At 44.2% G+C, this 23,684-nt stretch overlaps 1 protein-coding gene across 1 annotated transcript in view; it reads right to left on the reverse strand.

Annotated features, from left to right (window-relative positions):
- Positions 1–23,684, reverse strand: part of fam172a (family with sequence similarity 172 member A) — a 144,852-nt gene that overhangs the window by 81,032 nt on the left and 40,136 nt on the right. The window contains exon 7 of the mRNA XM_046387048.1: positions 8,248–8,466. Within this exon, the coding sequence (XP_046243004.1) occupies positions 8,248–8,466 (219 nt within the window). The remainder of the gene's footprint in view (positions 1–8,247; positions 8,467–23,684) is intronic.

Consider the following 23,684-nt stretch of genomic DNA (forward strand, 5'->3'; position numbering starts at 1 on the left):
ATAGACAAAGAATTGGGATGGAGCTGTTTCTCAGGGGTTGGGCTCGGCCTCTTATTTCCAGTGAAGGGATACTTAATGCTTCAGCATACCAAGACATTTTGGACAATGCTATGCTTCCAACTTTGTGGCAACAGTTTGTTGAAGGCCCTTTTCTATTCCAGCATGACTGTGCCCCAGTGCACAAAGCAAAGCTCCATAAAGACATGGTTGGATGAGTTTGGTGTGGAAGTACTTGACTGGCCCGCAGTCAAGAGTCCTGACCTAAACCGCATCCAACACCTTTGGGATGAAGTAAAATGGAGGTTGCAGGCCAGGCTTTTTTGTCCAACATCAGTGTCTGACCTCACAAATGCTCTACTGCATGAATGGGCAAAAACTCCCACAGAAACACTCTAAAATCTTGCGGATTGCCTTCCCAGAAGAGGGGAAGCTGTTATGGCTGCAAAGCTGTCTATCATTAAAGTCCCTGTCAGTGTAACCGTCAACTGTCCCAATATTTTTGTCTAGAAAGTATGTATGTATGTATGCATATGTATATGAGTGTGTGAGCGTGTTTTGTATGTATATGCATTTTTTTAAACCTCGAAGTCTTCAGTGTTGACTAACCAAAATGTGGCTTTAGCCACATTCCAGCTACCCAATCAACTCTGATTATGTGTTATAACTTACGTCACCATTAAACCTGCTGGACAACCTGCTATGCAACATTGTGCATGATCATCTACTTCGCCTTTAGTATGTAAGTAGTTCCAACTGTTACTGCTCTGTTGAATGTGTTTGGCTTACAATTCTACTTTCAAGAATTTGTTCAGTTTAGCTCTTTCCATTACTTAGACAATAACAACTCACACTCCATTCCAAAGCCACAAATGATTCCATGAGGTGATACACACACACACACACACACACACACACACACACAAAAGCTGTCCAGTGCAATACTTGCCCTGTGTTTATTTGTCATAATGAGAAGCAGGGAGAGGAGAGCATAGAGGAGGAGAGCACTGCAGCCAGAATAACAGCCCCAACGCCAACACAAACCCAGTGTCTGACCAACACAGGAAACAATAAATCTAACAACATCAACACACTTTGACAAACAACCACTTCAGACCTCCCTGCTCCTCCCTTCTGCTCCTCCTCCTCAGTCATCTAAAGCACACAGGACTTCAAAAAACTTCTGAGGAAGCTAGAATTTCAAGTTGGGAGATGCTGAGCAGTGTGGACCGGAAGGAATCAGTGGATAGGAGCCATTATACTTTTTACACTCAGAAACTTTTCAGTGGGAGCCAGAAGTGTCAGGACAGTGTCACGGGATCCCTAAACAACTTTATTGAGTTTGGACTGTTTTGCTTGGGCAGCGCTGGTTTCAATCTTGCAAAAATGTCAATAAGTATTTCAAGGTGTTGCAGGGAGAGCCGAAGTAAAACTAAGTACGACAAACATCACAATATTTTCCAAGATTTCCTTCCGGCATCAGAAAAAGCAGAAACAAATTACTCAGCTTACATGAGGAACTTTTGCACACTTTCTCACTGACTCTTGATGCAATGCCCTTTTCCGATATTTCTCAATTCCTTGTATGTAGCAGTTACTTTTCTGCTGTCTGCATAATGTTTATATGGTGGTACACTGGCATGTTTGCACTTTTTGAAGTTTTTGTTCTTGATCTAACTTACTGATTATATTCTTGGTTTTTACTGACTCTCTTATTATTGTTGTTGCAGTCTTTGCCAACGTACTGTGTACAGCATGTCTCTGTCTATGATGGCAAACTTGCGTCCCCTCTGGGAACCGACAAAGAATCCTATCCTGTCCTTAACTCTGATTGGCTGAGTGATCTGTCTCAAACTCCCAGTCCCCTCTTGCTCCCAGGCCACAAACTGTGCAAACCCACCTGCAGCCCGAGTCATTATACTCTTTAATATGTCCTGATCAGCATGGAACAGGATTGTTTTCATTTGGCCTAATGACTAAATATTAAATAAACAATGTACATAATTACATTTGGTTTTAGAGGTTATTAGAGTAAGTTAGTTTGTGTGTGCACTTGTATGTGTGTCTGCATGATTGTGTACGGGTCTCTGTGCACACAATTAAAACGTGGACCTCAACGACACCTGTTTGCAATTGCATTCTAATCAATGTCTGGGGCGTGTACTCCTTCGACGTCTCTTTTTTTCCTTCCCCTCCCATCTTTGTTTCTTTCTTCATTTTCTTTTAAGATAGACAGAGAGCTGAAGTTGGCTAGAAGCTGTCTGGGAGCTGATGTGTCTGCTAGAGTGGGGGAAAGGAAGGTATGGAGCAAATTAGCGGTAGAGATGGGAAAATAATGACTGTGGCATTGTGGGTAATTAGCAGGTATAGTACCTATGGAGAGTTGGGAATATAATGATGTGCGAAAGAGACCGAGAAAAGGGAGAATGAGGTGAAAAACGTGTGCAAGACTAACAAGGGGGTGGGGGGTGCGGTGGAGGGGGTGCAAGTAAGAGAGTGAGGGACAGAAATGTATGTGCAGGTGTGCTATTCGACTTTGCAATGAAGGGATGCCATATAAGGAGAGGTGAAGTGAGAGAGAAAGAGAGAGAGAGAGAGCCGGAGCCAGGGAAAGGAGAAAAACTATAACGTACATGTCATCCCACGTGCAGATTAGTGTGCTCAGACTGTATACAATAAAATAGCATGACCTTGGTGGGGTCAGTCTGCTCTGACAATATTTGCCAGGGCATTGTTTCAAATCAATAACTCATTAACAAAGTACAAAGGAAGTTGCTGTGGGTTTGTGAGATTCTTTATTAGAAAAGAGCGGCTGTGGGCCAGAAAGGTCATCGCTGTGACATCTCGACTAGCCTCGCGCTGCCGCCCGGATTGTCAGGTGAAATTACTGCAAGCCATTAATTGACATAAGGCAAAGGAGAGCGGGCAGGCAGACAAGGCTGTGTTTGTTCCAGGATGACCCTGAGGTGCTGCATTTGTGTGTGTGTGTGTGTGTGTGAGTGAGTGAGTGTGAGTGAGTGTGAGTCTCTGTATGTCTTTATTCGGGTCAGCTTGTATCCACAACAGGGTTATGTGCAGAGAGAGGAGAAGAAGGAGGAGAGAGGGAGAGGGTGAGGGAGAGGGAGCTCAGTGGGTGGGGAGGTGTGAGGGAGGGCAGGATGGATGTGTTTGATGGTTGACCTGACTAGAAGATTGGGAGCAGGGATCTGAGACCAGCAACAGTGGTTCTGCCTTGAGCGAACACACAAACACACGGGTGTACGCACACAGATGTTGTATACTACACGTAACACATATTCAGAAATGCTCGCACACACACTAACACACTAACAAGACCTCCGCAGACTCATTCCCCTTTAAGGGTTTCACACCTTGACACTAAATTCAAACATAAGCAGATAGACCCTGATGTTAAAACATGCCACACACCGCAGTGAGCTTGTACGATAGCCTTAAACATGAAAACATGAAAAAGATAGATACACATGCACACAGGTCAAGAGTTTTTCTCTTCTACACCCACACAGAAATACACATCCAAATACAAAGATGGCATCTAGCCAATTTGCTCTCTGCAGCATGCAGGTGAGCTGCCCTCTAGCCCTGTTCATTGACCTCTCTCTGACCAAGTTCAGAGGTTAATCAAGTCCCTACCTGTCCTTGGATATGCTGAGCCTTACTTCTTGGCACGACCACAAGTCAAAGGTCAAATAAACCCTGTCTGTATAATTGCTTGTGGGCCACAGATTGGGGCAAAGGGGTGAAGGTGACAAAGAGCAAAAACCCAGTCCCCACAGAGAAACACTGCAGCACCATGTCGAATACAATTACTACTGTGTGTGCTTGTGTGTCTATGTCTTAATGTTCATAATCAACTTGTGGTGTGTGTGTGTGTGTGTTTCTGTGTATGTCAGTGAATCCTCAAGACGTTTTGCAGTACAGTGCGAACATGAGGAAACAGGACATCATCCGCTAAAGAAGGACAAGGATCTCAGCCGGTCCCTGTGGACAGCTGCAGCTGGGAATAATGGATCTTGGAGAGGCAGGGTCTAAATAATGGATGGTTCTTTCCTTTAGGAGACACACACTGTACAATCTACAACAGTCAGATCAGCATGTCATACTACAAGACCTCCCTGTCTGCGCCACGATCATCACTGAGAAATTGGAAACCACTGCACTCCAAATTGTCCTGAATCTGCACAGAAGACAGGAGAACTAAAGGTATGAAATTCAACACAAAAATGGCTTAACAAAAGAGACGTAAACACTCCCGTGAGTGGAAACACTAGATTTTTTTTTTTTATTCATTCATTGTGGTCTGATTGTGCCAAATCAATACATGTAGAGAACCGCCAAGGAATTCGATGTCCACCGATCTCAGTCACACAGGTGTCTCATTCCTGCACTGAAGATGAACAAAGATGGAGAAAAAGGAGAAAAGGAACAGTCTCAATCTGCTACTTCAAAATGCTACCGGAATGAGGGCTGTTCTGTACATCTCGCTCGTCGAACATTTCAGAAATATGTGACAATGTGTGACGCTAAAAGGAAAAGCATAAAAACCTTAAAGGGAAAGTGAGAAAAGTATTCCAGTCATTTATTAAAATAAGTGGTGCTCAAAGAAAGGCGAAGCTCTGTTTTTTTGTCCCCTTTGCTCTTTTTTTCCCCTTCTTCTTTCCAGGGCCTGCTGGCCTAATCCCAGCCAGAAAGCCTTGGGTGAACTCTTTGGAAGCTTCTTAAGCCCATGAATGTGCCTTTTGTTCCTGCCATTCCTCCGCTTGGCTGACAGAAAATAGCTAACTGGATTACTGCTAAAATTCAAAGTAAAGTGAACTCCCAAACTTCTATATGGCAAAGTGCTAAGAGAGCACCCCCCTCATCCTCATCAGCATCCCTCCGACCAGACTTTCTATCCTTCCATCCCTCCCTCTGTCCTCTCTTTCTCTCGTCCTCCTCAACCAACATCCCCCTAAACATGGCCCAGTGGTGTGTGATCTGGAGCAGAGGAGAGGAGAGGGATTAGATAAGGTTGAGGGGTTGCACACTGTGAACCCAAGGCTAAAAAGTAAGATTCCTAAAAGCAGTTAAGAGCTTATTAATGTGTGTAAGGAAGCGTATTAATCAACTGAGCTCTATCAGGGAGCTGGTGTGTGTGCTGGTCCGTCTTTGTGAGTCAAAGATTTGTCAGTCAAAAAAAAAAAAAAACTGTACAGTGTAATTTTATGAGTTGCAGCTCTAAACACAGAGCAAACTTGTGATATTTTTTGTGTAATCTTGGATTTCAATGTATCGCGAGAAGAAGAGGTATATATTCGAGTGTGTGTTTCTGAAAAGCTGTGTGCAGGTGGTCTGGCAGCTCAGTGGGAGTTAGAGCGCGAGGTGTAGTGACTAAAAAAGGTTTGTGTGTGCATGTCAGTGCACGTGTCTTGGGTGGGTGCTATGAAAAAAAAAAGATGAAAACAGCCCTGCTAAAGAGGTTTGATTTGATCCACCACCCACCCTGACTAACAGAGGTGAAGGAAAAAGATACACACACACACACACACACACACCAATGTCAAAACCTTAGTTCTTTTTCCACCTCCTTTACTCTTTTGTCTGCCGGTATGTGTGTGCCTTTGCATATCTGCTTGAGTGTGTGTTTATGTGCGTGTGTCCATGGATGTGTGTGTGTGGATGTGTGGATGTGTGTGACAGCTTACTCTGGGGTGGATGCAGACAGAGCAGTGGAGAGTAAAGCAGCGGAGGAGGAGGAGGAGGCGTGGACGATAGAGGCGAGGTCATACGGACTAAAGTCCTGCTGACTTCTGGATCAAAGGTCAAAATTCAAGGGGCACCCACACAGGACCGACCTGCTCACTCATTAATCTTTATCCCAAGTCTTGCAATCCCTGTATTTAAGGACAAGTGTATTTGGCTGGAAAGTCTAAACCTTCTACGTGACCCCCTACTTCTCTGGCTAATGAGGATAATTTAGCCTGTTGGTCTGAAAAAGCAGACACAGAAAGATAATTTTTCTATCTGTCTCTCTGTTCTAAAATGTCACCACACTAAATGCTGCACGACTACGGACGGCTAAATCAATTATCAAGCTACCACTCGGTATATTAAAAGTGACTTGACATGGCACTGGGCTGGTGGGGTATTTTCTTCAGTTACTCACTATGCCGTCTGTCCTGACTTCCGTGTCATGGAGCTGTGAAAAGCCGAGAAAGTTTAACTGCACAGTATTTTCAAGACTGAGACTGCAGTCTCAGAAAGAAACACCGCTGCTGCGTGCCGCCCTTGTCTCAATGCATCCGACCCTATCCAGCATGCATTATGCAGGCATGGGAGAAGCAAGTCGAGCCCAATATCGAGATGTGAATAACACAGCGTGCTTCCGCATAGGATACGGAAACCTTGGTTGGGACTGTGGTAACGATCTTATACTGCTGATGTTACTGAGTGTTAAAGATTTCAGGCAAGAGTACGGGAAGTGCGGAAGATATATATAAGGAGAAACAGAGAAATGGAGGAAAAAGGAAAAACATATTATGAATACTCCTATATATGCACATCGAAGAAAATATGGATGGCATTGACATATGCATGTCCTGCATGTACACACACAAATGCGAAATGATATAACACCCTCACACGTAATAACCATTGGATTTGAAATATTGATTTGGTGCAGTTTAAAATGAAATATAAAAGTGGCAGCAGATGCAAGTTAGTTTGACAACATTCCTGTGAACGACATGATGGATTATTTAAGACCTTCATGTCAGATAGTGTAAAGCTAGTTCATCAGCTGTATGATGGGGAAACCGGCACACATGTAAAGAAGTGTGATAGAGTAAGATAGAACTGCAGCTAATTATCTCTTATTAGAGTGTGTGTAAAGGTACTGATGAGGGGGGAAAAGCCTGCGTTGACAGCTCACACACCACCCACTAGTCCCACAGCAGCCCTAACTCTTGTCAGACACCAGAGACTGACGTATTTCACACACACACACACACACACACACACACAAACACACACACACACATACGCAAACACCCACCCACATGCACAAACGTACACGCATTTCCATGACGCTACTGCCATCAACCAAAGTAAGATGCAGATGATAAGGACGGTGAGGACAGTTCGTCGTGCCCTTAATGGTTAAATTCTTAATGAATAAGAGCACTGAAGCCGCAATTTCTGAAATTTTGTTGTCAGGGGTGAAACAAAAGACATCTATGAAGAGGACATCCCTTTTTAATTTCTCATCACGCTGGCTGTATTTATTTTATGCAAAGGGGCACTTCCTTTGTTTGACCACAAGGTAAACTGGCTGAGCTAGGTGCCTCGAGCATGGTGTGTGTGTGTGTGTGTGTGTGTGTGTGTGTGTGTGTGTGTGTGTGTGTGTGTGTGTGTGTGCGTGCATGCGTGTATTATGTATATATGGGTGTGTGATTAGGCGGGTGTACGGTCAGTGTAGTGTATGTGTGTGCGTCTGTGTGTGTGTGCGTGCGTGTATTATGTATATATGGGTGTGTGATTAGGCGGGTGTACGGTCAGTGTAGTGTATGTGTGTGTGTGTGTGTGTGCGTGCGTGCGTGTATTATGTATATATGGGTGTGTGATTAGGCGGTTGTACGGTCAGTGTAGCATGATAAGAATGTTGCCGTGTGTTTGCAGAGTGTGTGTTATGGAGATAATAATCCCAGCGGTCAACAAGAGTGAAGGGCCAGAGCTGCACTGACCAGCCCACCATCTGAGAGAGAAAAAGAGTGAGAGGGAAAGAGGGAGAGGAAGAGGGAGAGAGGGCGGTAGCCATGTGGTTAACACTTGCTCACTGAGAGGCGACTGGAGCACGGCCAACCTCTTCACACACAGGCTGACCACACAAGAGCCTCTCTTTCTCCCTCTGCCTCCCATCCTCCTTTCATCCCTTGTTACCTAACATTTCCTTCCCTAGCTTCCTCAGTTAGCCACCTCCCACCTTCCTCCTCCCCCCCGCACCTTCTTGCCTCTTTTGTCTCTTCCAAACTTGCCCAAATTCCTCCCTCCCATTTTCTCACCTATGTCTCTTCTCCTACCTCCTCCCACGACCCTAAACTGTCACTCTGTCCACCTCCCCCATCATGTCTGCTTTTGATGAACATCTATCCTTCTGGCTCTCCAAACACTTCTTCCCTGCCTTCCTTATCTGTCTCTCCTCCCCCCATCCATCCCTTCGTCCATCCCACCCTCCCTTCTTCTCCGACTTACTCGTACAGGGATCCGTTCGGTCTCTGTCTCCTTCTGTGGGTTACGATACTTCTCATAAAATTCTCTCTTCTTTTTGCCCTCTTTATCATCTTTGCGTTCCCTCTTTTCAGCGGGTTCATCCGAGGGTTCGGTCGGAGAGGGCAGGGGAGAGGACTTGGCTGGCTTCTCCACCTCCAGGTAGTTCTCGTTGGGGTTGAGCACCATCACACCGTAGCCCTCCTAAAACAAACAAGAAACACAAGTGTGTTTATTAAAGCAATGGCATCAGCATTATCTACCTTAGATATTGCTCTTCATAAGTGTTTAGCAATTGTGATATTTTATAGATTCACTGATTTCTTTCCCTTTGTAGTATAAAAAATCTATTTGTAAAGACCTTTTGCTTTATATAGTAAAATAAAATATAAAAATTTACCAGGCTGAGAAGACAAAAGGGATAAAAAAAAGAGTAGAAAAATGTCTATCAGAGAGAGGACACAATGTCAAAAATTTATTAATAATACAAATGTATCTTCGGGTAGAGAGAAACAATAGATCTGTCCGTGTGAGAGAAAAATGTGTACAAAGTTATCTTTTTAATTGTTTAATTTTTTTGTTTCTTTTAAAAATTCCTATATGAACTTTATTAAACAGCTTTTATATTTCTGGTTTGTAAGTAAGGTTTCATCACAATAATGAGACAAGCTAGGTTGTAGTTTGTTTGTTTATTAATTTATCTCATCATTTTCAGAACAGGAAAATACCAAACCTACTAAGGAAAGTTGCTACAATAAAACACAACCATCTCTGCTACACTGAAGTTCTGAAATTTTCCTGCTCAGTACACGTCCGGTGTTTCAGAGACAGCTCAGTAGTGGACAACTATGAGCGCATAATACCATAACGACACTTACAAGACACAGACTGTGAGAAGACTGAGGGGAAGATGCAAATCCAGACTGAAAGAAATGGCAGAGAGAGAGAGACAGAGGAGCGAGTGTCACTGGAGGGACAAGCCTGAGAAGTAACTGGGGGATTGGAATTCAGCAACGGTGGTCTCAGTCGGTGAGTAGCATTTAGTGACTCCAAAGGCCATGTGTCACTTAATATCAAACACAATCGATCCTACCATCTCTCGACCAAAGGGTTAGCCGCAAATGCATACGGATCTGGTATATGCATGTACGTGTGTGTGACTTCAAACTTCTCCACACAGCACTACAGATCTACAGTCTACATTTACAAAAAAAAAAAAAAAAGTGAAAATGTTTACAGGTGGAAATGTTTACAGGAGTTAATATTAAATAAATCATCACTGCACTACTTCAAAATGCCAGCATTGGAAAGAGTTAAAATGAGGAAACCCACACGGCTATAATACGAAATAATAACAGAGAGGAAACGTATTGTGAAGAGAAGGAAGTTTTCTCGTAGCCTTTAGTGACTTCGTCAACTTGGAAGCCATTTTAATTAACTGTGTTTATTATCCAAAGCACTCGGAGACTAAAGCAGGAAATGGATGGATTCCTGTTTCACTTTGGTTGTGCTAAATACACATACACACCCCAAGACTCAAACTTGTGGGTACACACACACACACACACACACACATTCTAAGGAGTACGCAAGTCATTCGTGCTGACAAAAAGACCTTTAGGAGATGTGAGAGGGAGTTAAGAGAGGCGGTGTCGCTCAGCTTCCTCTGCAAATCACCATCACACACACTATCTTCTCAAGGCGGCACGTCTCCTCTTCCTTAATAAGTGTTAACACAATGTGCCTGTCTTCCTTTGACGCAGCATGAGCATGTGTCCCTCCTGTGCCCATCGACATCAAACCTGCCACACACCCCTTCCCTTAGCACCTGCCGTGTGTTGACAACGGCAAAATGTCACTTTCTCACTTACTCAGATTAAAAAATTTGTCCGATTCTCGCTCCTCAGACAAGGCTATCCTTCCCTCAATGGACATATTTGCAATGTAAAACTTATTAATCTAAAGATAAGAAACCTAAGAAAACATTTCCAAGTTAATAAAGTGAAACCGGACATGATTACATTTAAAGTATGCTGTAAAATTACTTCAGTATTACATTGACTTCTAAACACCATTGAAACTTGAAATCAAATTTGTTTTGAAATTCTAATTTCAAGCTTTAAACAATTTCTAGCTACATAATGGCACCTGCAAGGTGATAAAGTGAAGTTTTGCATTTTACTCCAAGGCACCAAGTCTATTGGTAATTTAGCAAGTGATTTATGATTTTAAAAAAAACTACAGATGGTTTTTATGCAAATTCTAAGTAGATGTTTCTCCAAACCAGGACTTTTACTAGTCTGAGTGAGTATATACGTGTGTGTACGTAAAGCAGGAAAAGTGAAGTTTGAGAGGTTATGGAAGACGAAAGAAAATGGAATGAGTGAGGGAAGAAGAATGTGCAAGAGACAGAAGAGGAGAAACTGTGAGAAGCGGAAAGGAGACATGTATACATAAATGATAAGACAAAGATGGAGAAGAAAGGAGATACAGAGAGATGTAGTCTAACCGCATCCACACCAGCTTTGTGCCACTGCCCACTGGTGGCAGCCTGATAAAATAACTGACAAGACCAGTTCAGCCCTGTGACAGCAACATCATAAAAACAGGAAAACATTTATGATCAACGAACACATAAATTCAATACTGATAAGTTTTTCATATGAAAAGCTAAATGATCCCAAAATGAAGACCACACTGCAACGACAACATATTTCCCACAAACAGGAGGACAACAGCAGGAAAAAAAAGCTTCTTTCCCTTAAACAGTGTCAGAACACTTTGTGTGCGTTTCTCCTTTCCTCTAATCCCAGTTCACAAGGCCAAGAGTTAATGGTTTACCCGTGTCCTGATGCTAACCCTGAGTGGCCTACAACCGTGTTTAGTCTCCAATGCTCTTACCCTAAACCTTGCTGGTCAATAACCCTTGCTGGCCTTAAGTATACTACTGGTAACCTCAAGTGGTTCAGTTCCTAGCCTTTAGCTTCTTCATGCTAACCCCTACGGCGTATCCTTTGGAGAGGCTAACACACCTAACTGAGCTAACGGTGCTAACCCTTTCAGCCGTCCAGTCACCCAGAAGGACATCGCTGTAAAGGCGACCAGTGTCGTCAGCGTGCTTAGTCTGGCGGAGCAGGGCCGCCGAGTTCACCTCTGTGTCGGAAACCATCATTTATTTGAACACTGAGAGGTCTGTGTTGGTGTCAGGACAACACTGCTCTCCCTGTCCAGACACTTCCTCCTCTTATTCTTCTCTCCATCAACCAAATATACGACACTCAGTCTAATGCTGGGCACAACAAACCAACTGGACAATTTTTTTTCCTTAAAATTTTTTAATAATTTCAACTTAAACTGAAATAGGGCTTACTTATAAAGTGATTCTTGTATTTATTTTTTCTTATACAAAAAACTACTGTGACGGAAAAATTTCTGTTTTAGAGGGGGAAAAAAAGAGCACAATATTCAAATTGAACAGCACAAAGTCAATGTTTTGTCCCGAATGCCACCAAACTTTCTCCCACAGAGCTCATGTTAATCATCCTACTCACTGCGCTGGTTTGTGACAGCTAAATCTCGACATACGCCCTTCTTAAGGTAGGTCATCCTGTCTTTGTGTTTCTAGCTCACTGCTGAGTCTCTCCCACATGCACACATGCTGAATGCACCTGCTAAATCTGATCTTTGTGTTGTGATGTGCTGTCAAAGTGTGAATCTTACACAAACGCACACTGCAAACCTTGGGACAGGCTGCTTTTAACACAACTAAATCTCTCTCACACACATTGCTAACATTGGGTCACTTCGCCTTTGTCTTATACACACACACACACACACACACACACAGTCATCTAGCGTTGGGTCAGTCTTGTCTTTCTGCTGCAGTATGCAGGCTAAGTCTCTTCCCATGCCCTGTGGGTGCCCCTGTGCCACCACCACACTGAGTCCCTGCCCCGGGGCCAGCGGTCAAGAGGGTCGCCCCGACCCCTCCAAGGGGGGGCACCCCGACCCCCATCACCCTGCTCCGGACGCTCCTTAGCGCTCCTTTGTGGGCCTGTCCCGCACCAGATAGCACAACAAAGACTGCCGCTGCTACGGAAACCAGGGCTTGTCTCATCATCGTCATGAAACCCTTCCTTCGTCATCGCCTGATCCCCCCTCATGCAGCAACGTGAATCCCGCTGAAAACCCAAATGCTCCTTGTCATCATCAGTATATTGAGAACGCTGACTGAAAAAATACAATAAATAAAAGGGAATGTAAATATTATGATATTAAGCATAATTATTATATGAGCACGCTTTAGTATTACAGATCTGGAGGCACACACTGTGCTGTCCTAACATTATTGTTAATACTCTTTGATGACAATGATGTGCCCTCTTTATGGTCAAATTAGATGCCGCTTGTCCACTAGAACTTTGATGCTAACAGATCATTATTTTCCCTTCCAGTCGCATTATTTGAAAAGAAAGTAGACAGCGCGCGCACGTGTGTGTGTGTGTCCTTGTGAGTGAGTACACAAGTGCGAGGGAGAGTAAATAAGATGTTCCTTTAAGACAGCAGCACCTCTACTTTTTCCAGTGGCGTTGTAATGAAATGAAATGTGTCTAATGTGCAGAAGCGGGAGTGAGGCGGCCGGAGTGAGAGGGTGTTTCATCTGTGCGTGTGGAGCTCAGCAAAGCTTTGATGTGAGAGCTCTCATGTAGTGAGCAGGGCTTTGGGCACAGGGAAAAGGACAGCACTTGACAGGTACAAAGCATGGCTGATAGAGGTCACGGGTGCATGCAGTGAGGAAAGTGAATGGTATGGTTGTGTAAATTTGAGGTTTTATGCATGGCTCTTTGCTGAATAGGAGCATGTAAATACTCTTCTTTGCATTGCACTTGTATTTTAATGTGTTTATGTATCTGCGAGCATGCATCTTACATTTCAAGAATTAGCGTGCAGTCTATAGGCGTCTATTGAAATTGGATCTTGGGCAGCTTGCTTTATTAGTTTTTCTGTCGGGGAGCTGTTGAGATCAGGGCAAATGGCGCTCTCTTTTCTCAACAGCTTTCGCTCTACTTCCTTGTTTCAGCAATACACAGCTCCCGATTTGCTACTCAGGCTTGACTGACAAGGGGGAAAGGGTCACCAAGCATGGCATACCCAATAAGAAGAGGAGGAGGGGAGGGATGTCTGCAGGCTACAGTCTGGTTTGAGGTCTGAACGACGCACAATGGCTGACCGAGAAGAAAGGCTAAGTTGTAAAATAGGCGAGAGCAAAGCATTGGCGTCACAATTGGTTTGCATTTCAGTTACTCGTGGCTGAAGCGACATCAGATGCAAGTGAAAATCGTGAAGGAGGAAGACGGAAAAAACACAGACTGTACGGAGGTATGAAGCAGCTGAGAAGGAAGGTAAACACTAATAACAAGTACACTGTGGCTCTCCCTCTCTGTCAGGGCCACCCTGCTCTGCGTGACCTTGTCTGTCTCCGTCTCTACATGAGCTTTTTTTTTTTTTTTTTTTTGCTTGCAGGGCCCCTTTATCCATCCGATCCCCATCTTTTCTCTCTCTCTTTCGCTTTCTTTCCCACTCCCCCTCTCCCTGAGGCTGAGATACCACACAGATCGCACAGTAATGTCAGATTAAGTCACGGTGCCCCCTTTCTCATTTTAACACAGCACCAGTCTGGGACCCCCCCATACCCACCAAATACACTGCTATGTTTCTCTGAGAGCAGAACGGTGGGAGAGTACTTACTGTACCACTGGGGCTATGAAAAGACATGTGTGGATCTTAGGGATGATGTGAAAGGGGATGAGACGGGATTGTCATCAGCCTGTCAGCACAAAATCAATCACCCTCTTGATAACTAGCGACATCCATGAGGCCACTCCAGTATTTGCAGAGAAGACCTAAATGTTACTAAATACTATTATGTTTAAAAAAAAAAAAAGATGTAAAAAATGTAAATTGTGATAAAGAAAATAACATAATAACTGGGCAAAATAACAACATAAGTTAAGACACGGCTCAACTAAATAAAGTTGCATAAATCGTCAGACATACATGTGCTCAACTTCCCTTTCGTGATCCTCTGCTTAACCCCACATCCTTGTATGTTTGAGCACTCAATTGAGCAGCCAACACAAATGTTTACATAGGAAAAGTAAGACAAACTGGAGCTTCATCTCCCCGTCTGCCCTCTGAGTTAATTTTAAACAAATCGCCCACCACATGGGTTTCTCCTCTAATAAAGAGTACACATTTAATTAAGTTTCTCTAAATTCGACTTTTCACTTCAAGTTCAAAGACTGTATTTGGTGTTTGCTTCCGCTAATGTAGTCGTACACTAATTTGGTCAAAGTAAATAAGACTCTGTGGTAATGATTGCCTTTTTCTTGATCTTAATGAGCACAAATAGTTTAGGTCAGAATAAGAGGCTAACCTTTTGAGCTAGTCAAGTAGTTGTGTCTGTAATAAGCAGCAGCATTTTTAACCTTGGCATGGATGCCTCGGCTCATTTGGTTATTGTTTATATGTAGAGCTGAATATTTATAAATGAGTTCAAAGTGGAGCAGTAGGGTGGAGGAAGTGAAGAGAATAGCACAGCTTCTGATCCCTGATGCCTCAGCTTCTTTTCATGCTCGCATTTACATTTCTTTCTCCCTGTTTCACTTTCTATTTCTCTCTTCCTGTCTCGCTCCTCCCGATCTGTCTATTTTCAGCACCTTGGTGAAAGGATAGACATAAAGACACTTGCACAGACTCTGTTGAGTAACTCGCTCTGCGCAAAGCCAAAGCCAGTTTACGTGTTAATTATTTACCGTACTCGATGCCTGTGCATTGGTGGATGTGTTCAGCCACTAACCACGTTCAGTGGTTGACCAGGCATCCAAACATCTGGACAGACGCTGCCACGTAAAAACACACATATGTACAATGACACACACACAGACACACACACACAGAGAGAGTTAGGAGGCCTGCCTCATCTGCTCTCAGCACGACACACACAGAGGGAGGTGCGGGGCTGGGGGAGTGTGGTGGAGGGGTGCTCGTTTGGGGGTGGATGTAGCATTAATCACCGTCCAGGTGGAAAGTGTCAGAGCTATCGATTGTGCAAGTAAATGTTACACAAGTCATTTGTCAATTTTTTTTTTTTTTGCAACAGAAGACTTTGTGTCATTCACAAAGTATGTATGTACGTATGAATGTAAACTCACTAAAAGTGATATTTGAGAGCTGCCTCAGCAGATGTGTAATCAACTCAACTGACAACTGAATGTTTCAGAGTCTATCTATTTTATATTACATCGTTAACTACACAACCTTTAAAATAAATGGAATATTACAGTAAGCCATGTCTCAGCCGGCAGTGTTTTTAGAGCTGATTATCAAATCAATGTAGTATAACAAATAATATTTCCAGTGTACTTTAATATTAGAGTATAAAACACATGCTTGCCACAAACACAGTGTAGGAAATACAGCAAGCAGGAAGAGTCTTCAGCTAACAGAGGGAAAGCTATGGGGAAATAAATACAGGAGGCTCATTCTGACGCCGTTAGCATTTTGATTTATATATTCCATATTGTCTCCCCTAAGCATACACATGTATTTTTAATGAGGGCACAGAGAGATATAGATCATGGAATGATAGGTGCCTCCCTGCCCTCCTGCCTAACTATTTAATGTATAAATCAGGGAGAGAGGTGAAAAGAGAGGGGGAGGCAGAAAAGCCACAAAAAAGGGAAGATAGGGCATCCCAGAAGCAACCCTGTCCTGAAGGCCACTAATAACCAGGCACAGAAGAATGAAAGGCAGACAAATCGTCAGCTCAACTGGCCTAGGAAGGAAGGAAGGAGCACGGTGCTAAAAGGAGGAGATGATTATGATTATGGTTATAAAGAAGTATTCGGGTGCTATTCAGAATCTCATTTCTGAACAAGATTGGGCAAAAATAAGGAATATGACCTCTGCGGTGACAGTAAAATATCCAACAATGACAAATCAATGAGCCCAAAATGTGATTGTGCTTTTCATCTTGACTGAAGTAAAGAAATTCCACCACCATGTGAATGCTTAAAGAGCGCCGTCGATGAATGTTTCTACTTCACCATCTGGACAGGTAGTTAGTGCCTTAACTCACATGAACACACATGAACACACATGGTGGGTGTGAGACGCACAGCCATATGCCGGGGTCAGTGGCAGGACACATCTAAATACTGTGGACACATGAGCACATGTATGCATGCATGTGTATGCACAGGCTTAGGCACATGCCCATCACAATGGTAAAATAATACACAAGTACATGTGTGTGCCATGGTAAGTTATAATATATATAAGGTGTGTATATATATAATATGTAGCATGTGACACTTTTATTTTTTACAAACAATGACCATAACAATACAATAAAAGCACAGTATTTTTTTCAGGTGTGCTGTGCTATGCTGGGTGTCATCTACAAGTGAACAGCAATGTGTTGGTGAATAGTGAGACCGCGCTATTACAGCCAGGGTATTAATCTTACTGAACATCACAGGACCACTGTGACCTCCACGGGTCAGAGTTCAAGGAGGTATCCCTTCACCCCTGCCCTGTTATTGTGACCTGGACGCAAGAGCCACACAGAGAACTGGTGGTCCTGTTGACGTCACTGACTGGTGCTATGTGAGGTGCGTGCGTGATATTTCTTCTTAGGTGTGACATTCTATGAAAGGAAATTTGCTGTCTTATACGTGTAAAATATTCATTTCGAACACTGTGAGTTTGAAAGGCTACAGCTGCGCAACCGGCAATAAATCTGACTGCCACAGCATTAGCACACAGACGCACAAACACAATGAGACACACACACACACTGCAGAAGTCCAAGAGTCTAACCCCTCTCTAAGTGGAGCTGCACCACAGGTCCATGAGTCAGGGGAGGTCGCCACAGCCAATCACAAGCTGTGTTTGAAGTGTGAAGGGTAAACACCACGGCTGCTCTGTCCTGCCATTTACTCTGCTTATTTTCACAGGATGTAACCTCGCATCTCTCTGTGTGTATGTATGCACTGTATGTCTGTGTGTTCCAGTACATTTTCCATAGTGTCATTACCACATGGCTGGGTTTATGCATCATAGCACACACATGGGGCTACGCATGTATATTGGAATCCCCTTCATCCTCTCGCCATACGGCTAAAAGCACGTGGAGAAATCCATGCTGTGGCCACTAAGGAAACCATGCATGGAGCAATAGACATTTTCCTATTAACCCAATGTAGCCTTCAAAAATGGTTGAAAGCAATTTACCATGGAAAGCGGCTGTAAAACACATCCTCTCTCGCTCACACACACACACACACGCACACACAGACCAACTCCCCTCAACCCCACAGCCACCACAATCCTCACTAGAAGCTCTTTCAAATCGACAACTTTTTCTTTTTAAGACCACCTGTTGTCTATTATTTTTACATACTGCTTTTCTCATAAATCATAACACTCTGTAATTAATCAAGCTGTCAAAACAGGGACCAGAGGTCACCTGGAGGGGTCGGAGGTGGTTGCAGGGCCGATGGAGGTCAGGGTCACACCGCATTCCTCATTATCAAGTTGGGATGGGAGAGGGGCCAGGCAAACAAAAGCGAAAGCAGATGGAGGAGGGGGGGCAGATGAAAAAGAGAGCTGGAGAGACAGAGAGAGAAGGAGAAGGAGAAATTGACAAAGAAAAGTGAAAGAAGCTGTCAGCTGCCTACAGACAGAGGAGGCGATTCTGAGAAGGGAGACATCACATAAAGAGGTGGAAAAAAGAAAGAGGCATGAAATAAGAACAAAAGAAATCTACAAGATGTTTCTACTGTATAGACCTGAAATTGGCTGCAGAGAGGAGAAAGAGAAAAGAAGGAGGTAGGGTGGTGTGGCTTCTTCGATGAGAAAATAGGGAATCAGCTGTGAAAGTATGATTGTTATCTCGTTCTCTCTCTGAGTGTGAGAGTGTGTATGTGGGTGTGTGTGTGTGTATGTGTGTGTCTGTGTGGATGTGGGTGATGAGGCAGACTGATATCTCTCTCAGAGGACTGTGTATCGGTGTCTCTGTGGGTTGAGAGCCAGTTCAGAGACAGGACCACGGGCCTGGAGTGGCATGTCACAGACTCCACAATACATACTGCTGATTAGATCACACTGATTAGACTGACTGACACACACTGACACACACACACAGATAAATGCTCACAGACGAAAGCACAAAGCTGAATGAACGTGCTGTCTATACACGTGGTTATTTCCCTGCCCATCACTGGGCGAGTTATTTCAGAGACATTAAATCAGAAAAAAAAAATCAAAAGATTAAGACTATAATATTGGGCTGATAAAAGGTACGTTATTTTCGGTCTTCCTGGTTCACTTAGTGATATGAAGTAGTGTGGCAAAATGTGTTGACATTTAAAAAAGTGAATTATCTCATTATGTTGAATGTGAATATGTTACATGAAGTTATGCACAATCAACAAGATGGGGAAAAAAATGAAAGAAGCAAAATGTTCAGTAGGAGGGATGAAGGACTGGGACAGATGACTGGAATGACGGAGGGAGGAAAAGATTAGAAAAAAAGAACAATTTAAAAAGTGCAAATGCCGCGGAACTCCTCGCGCTATGTTGCCCCCCCCGCCGAATTCTCAGGCGTGGCTCGCTCTATCAAAAACATCACTCTTGAATGAGGCGCCGACCATTGCGCAAAATTAGCTGTCACCCTTTCCTCAAAATCTTTGTTAATCTTGTTTCCAGTGTTTGCGGATTTATCAGCACATGCATCAATGTCAGCTCCTTGGTTACTGAGCCGCACTACTTGGGAGAAGATATAATTAAAAATGTTTGGGGCGTGGGGGAGGGAGGGGGGGGACGGGGGTGCTGCTGTGGAGCGGGAGTGCTACGAAAGGCAGCGAGGGGTGGTGATGGCGGGGAGGTATCTGGGTGGAGGAAGGTGAAGTCTTCCTCTCGTCTCGTAGTTTCCCCTGGGAGCCTGTGGAACACATAGGCAGTGATAACAGACAAACGGGCTGGGCTGCGCCTCCCTTCCTCTCCCTCTGTTGCTCACTCTTCGGTATCACTCGGGTCAACATGTGCTGCTATCTCTCTAATGGCTCGAGCTCCACTGATCTGGCCGCGGTCAGGAAACTGGTCTCATTGTTAACAGCTGCTTGACACGGAGGAAAACAACAGCCAAATGCATCCACATAGTGATATTACTGCCTTATCAACGAATCTGATGCACGACTAACCTATACAAAGGTGTTCAACACAGGGTTGTCACGGCTGGGAGAGGAAGAAAAAGCAGAAAGGCAGTCATTTAGTACACGACATGCATGAAGATCATTTTGGAGGGAGCCGCTGTGAGTAAATAAAACAACGGTGCAACTGAAATTCTGCGGTTATTTAAGGATCTGTTTGCACATTCAGTGACTTAAACTGCACTTTGACATGTGGAGAAGGCAGTGATGAATTACACCAAGCCACCACAGCTTGTTCCTTGATATGTTTCCAGCACATCTCTTATTATCATGCGGCTTTTCAAAAACCATCACTTGCCCATCCAGCTTGCGTCAAGGGACATAAGACATGATGCATTGGATATTCAACATCCAAGTCTCCACTGCTAACTCACAGATACAAACACACACACACACACACACACACACACACCCCTCTGGGAGTGCGGTTGTGCTGCAGAGACATCCCGGAGAGCCGTGCCACAGTACCAGCAGGTTTCAGAACTGTGTGGACAGAACTCTGGCCACAGACATGACAGCTTGGGAGACAGCTCGGGAAGATGACAGACACATGTTTAAAACATACCGCATAAATGCAAACCCCTTATGAGATGACACCCACCATGAAGGCCCCCGGTCTTTCTCCCAAAAGAGTGGAGTGTCAAAGAATTCAACAACTGTGCACCCTTGTGCGTGAATGTCCATAACAAACACTGGATAAAAAAAAGCATACAGGACAAACTGTGTGTGGTTAACATCTTGGCATGCAAGCAGTCATGTGAACAGGGAGGTTTTTGATAATAGAGGATTTTCAGAGAGGCAAGAGATATCTAGTTTTTCTAATTTTCCCACATCATGGTGAGGGCTGCCACGGTTGTGTAGACCGAGGTTCACAGGTCTCGGAGACAAGAATACGGCTGTCCCATTGCAGAGGCCTTTCCATGCCATTAGGACTGGAGTGTGAACAGTAAGGTGGCCCAAGCCTTAACCTTTCACCATGCCTGATACAACACGTCAGCACTAAGAGCAGAGCTTTTTATCCGTGCTCACAAATTCTCTTCTTCTGTCCTCCTTCGACTCTTCTTCCTCCCTCCTTTTCTCCTCCATCCAGACCTTAAAGTGCGGTCTGGCAGGTTTGGCTGGGAGGTCGCGTATTCCCCCTCTTCATTAGTGAGAAAATGGACTCTGGTAAACGCTTGTTAAAGCCCTTACCTACACTCCCCCAGTTAATGGGAGTGATCCATTTGTGTCCGTTTCTGCCTGACAAGGCTTTACTGGAAGATTAATAGTGCAGTGTCAGGCCACGGCCACCCTCTGTCCCGTTCTCATTTCCTTTCTTCTGGGACGCACACATGCAATAATGGAGCCCCGTCTTTTGTTGTAACACCATGATTAGCCAGGGAGAAAAAAGCACAAGAATGAAAGAAGGACAGAAAAGGAGGAGAGAAAGGGAAAACAAAAGGAATATAAGGAAAAAAACTCTTCCCTTCATGACATGGTACAAGTGTAGGTTTTAAGGTTGTGAATTACAGGCACTTGACAATGGCAAAGTGATATTATTAATTAATCTCCACATGAGGTGAAGAGAGATATAATGAATCACTTATGGATATTTCCTCTGTTTTTAAAGGCTGGCTTTATCTTGGCATGATCCAGAGAGAGGTCTTAGAAAGAGTTGACGATGGAATGTATGACAGAAAGAGAGACAGAGAGACGGAGAAAAAGAACACCACGGGAGAAATAATAGAGACAGGGAAAAAAGACAGAGAGAGAGTGAGAGAAAGGAGTGGGGTGAAGTTCTTAAAGGGCCACCCAGGGTTTCGACTATCACCCAGGCCCCCCAGCCATCCCTCTTCCTTTCAGGGATGACACTGTCAAGTGTTCCGTCCCTTCACTGGGTGAACAGGATAAACGCTCTTAATAATTACACGGACGTTCCGGGGAAGTCTGTCCTGTCCGGGAAGAGTAATTCTTCAGATGAGAACCCCGTGGTGTAACAGGCCTGGAAATGTGCCATAAACATGTAAAATTAAAATCTAGACAGAATATTTTATTTTGTTTGGGTTTTTTTTTTTCTTTTTGTTTTATCTCTCTGGGTCTTTTCTCTCGTGTGATTTCTCTGATGGGAAGACCAACAATCTGGTAAACACACAAACAGACACAGACAGGCGACCTGCATCACAACCCCCTCCTCGCTACATCACACTCGGTGCCAACGGAGAGCAGGGTGTTTCTCAAAGGAGAGTATGGGGGATTGGGGCTGCTGGTGTCTCATTAAATTCTTGGGATTGTCTAATTGTCTTTCGTGGACCTCCGAGAGACTAGTACATTATACTCATTGCAATTAACTAAACAAAAGAGCCGAACCGCCCAAGCACTGGGGACAAGGCTGGCTAGGGGGAGCAAGCCGTCCAGCCGGGACCAGGACAACAAAACACAAACACACACACACACACCAGAAGAGAGTGCAGAGAAACACTAAGGAACAAGAGAAAAGATATGAAGGAGGAGAGCAAAAAATGAAGGCGGAATCAAAGGGGAGGGGAATGAGCGAGGACCCAGACACATCTTGGGATTGGCCAGATGTCAGATTTGGGTGGGAGGTCGGGGTGAGACCGGGTGAGGCAAAAGAGGAGGAGGGTGTCTGTGCTCATTTGAGACGCACCTTTGTGCTGGACCTGTCTTGTTTACTGCACTACAGCTTAGCAGTGCGAGGGTCCTATTCAGGGTCCAGGCCTTTCAGAAGGTACTGAAGGAGCCCTTAAGCCCACTTAACTACCATTTTCACACACTCTGCCTGCTCTCCTCTTTGTCCTTGCCTCCATTACATCAAACGCAGGAACAAAGGCGGGGAACAGAAACTGGGGCTGGCAGAATGGCGCCCATCACAAATATTAATTTGAAAAGGTGTTGGAGAGTAGAATCTACTTTTATGCACAAGGACAACTTGGGATTTTTTTTTCGCTACCTTGTCAGGGGGCTCTTTGGGGGCCGCAATGAGCTTGGTTTTCAGGCTAAAGGGGATGCTGAGGACTTGCAGCACAATTATCCAAGAATAAGGGGCTTGAGACGTGGCACACTGCTAAAGACCGAGCACACACAAGCACAGACACATGCACGCGCACTGCCTATTAAATAAGCTCCAAACATCAGGGCTCATTCACTTGCCAGGGCTATTAGGCAGAGCAACAAACTCAAAGAAGACACACACACACACACACACACACACACACACACAAGGAGCCCATGTGACTGCAGCGGTTTGCATACAAAAAACTGAGAATCAACCAACTACTCTTCTCCAGAAAAATATTCATGATACAAGCCACTACAGCAACAGAACAGCATACATAAATTAAAAAACATAGTGGAGTAAGAAAGAAAATAACAACATGTCATAATCTGATATGTCTGAAAAAACACTTTGTTCAAACACACTTGATTGAAGCACATTTGCTGGCAAGTAAATGGGTTTCTAAAACTGACCTTGAATTGACTGGTGGAAAGATAATTGTCTGAACTAGAGGTAATCCACAGTCCACCGCTCTTATTGCTATTAGCTCAGAAACACACACAAGCTTTCACACACATATGCACACACATTCACAGAGGTACAAGGCGCATGCGTTTTCAGTGGTATTCTCTTTTAGTCAGATCACATGAGAAAGTGGGGTGAAAAGTTTACGCTGCGATTACCCATCAGAAAAAAGTACCGCTTTATGACGTTGTCTCACTCACACACACACACACACACTTGCACATTTGGTAAACACACTTCCTCAGTTCAGGCAGTCACGGCCAGGGTAGTGTGGTATGTTGAAAAGCCCATCCTGTCTGTATAGATGCTGTCTTGCTCTAATCGGCAGGATACAAGAGCTGCTGTGCCGCCCCCACCTCCATCTGAGTCTGCACACACTCCAGGTCTCGTTGCTGGTCACACCAAACGCTGGCCTTCCCTGGCTCTGGCTCTCAGCAGGCTGGCTCTCACCCAGATACTCTGGCTGACCCTGCAAACATGTGGTCAACTTGGGCACGACAGACCCTCAACTCTCAGGTGTGGGGTGGGAATGGGTGGATGGAAAAACAGAAGGAGAGAAATGAGGAAAAAACACAGGACACGGGGCTCGACACCTAACTCATATTGAATTAAATAGATTTGTCCTATCA

This window comes from Scatophagus argus, chromosome 4 (genome assembly GCF_020382885.2).
Source record: "Scatophagus argus isolate fScaArg1 chromosome 4, fScaArg1.pri, whole genome shotgun sequence".
Lineage (NCBI taxonomy): Eukaryota > Metazoa > Chordata > Actinopteri > Scatophagidae > Scatophagus > Scatophagus argus.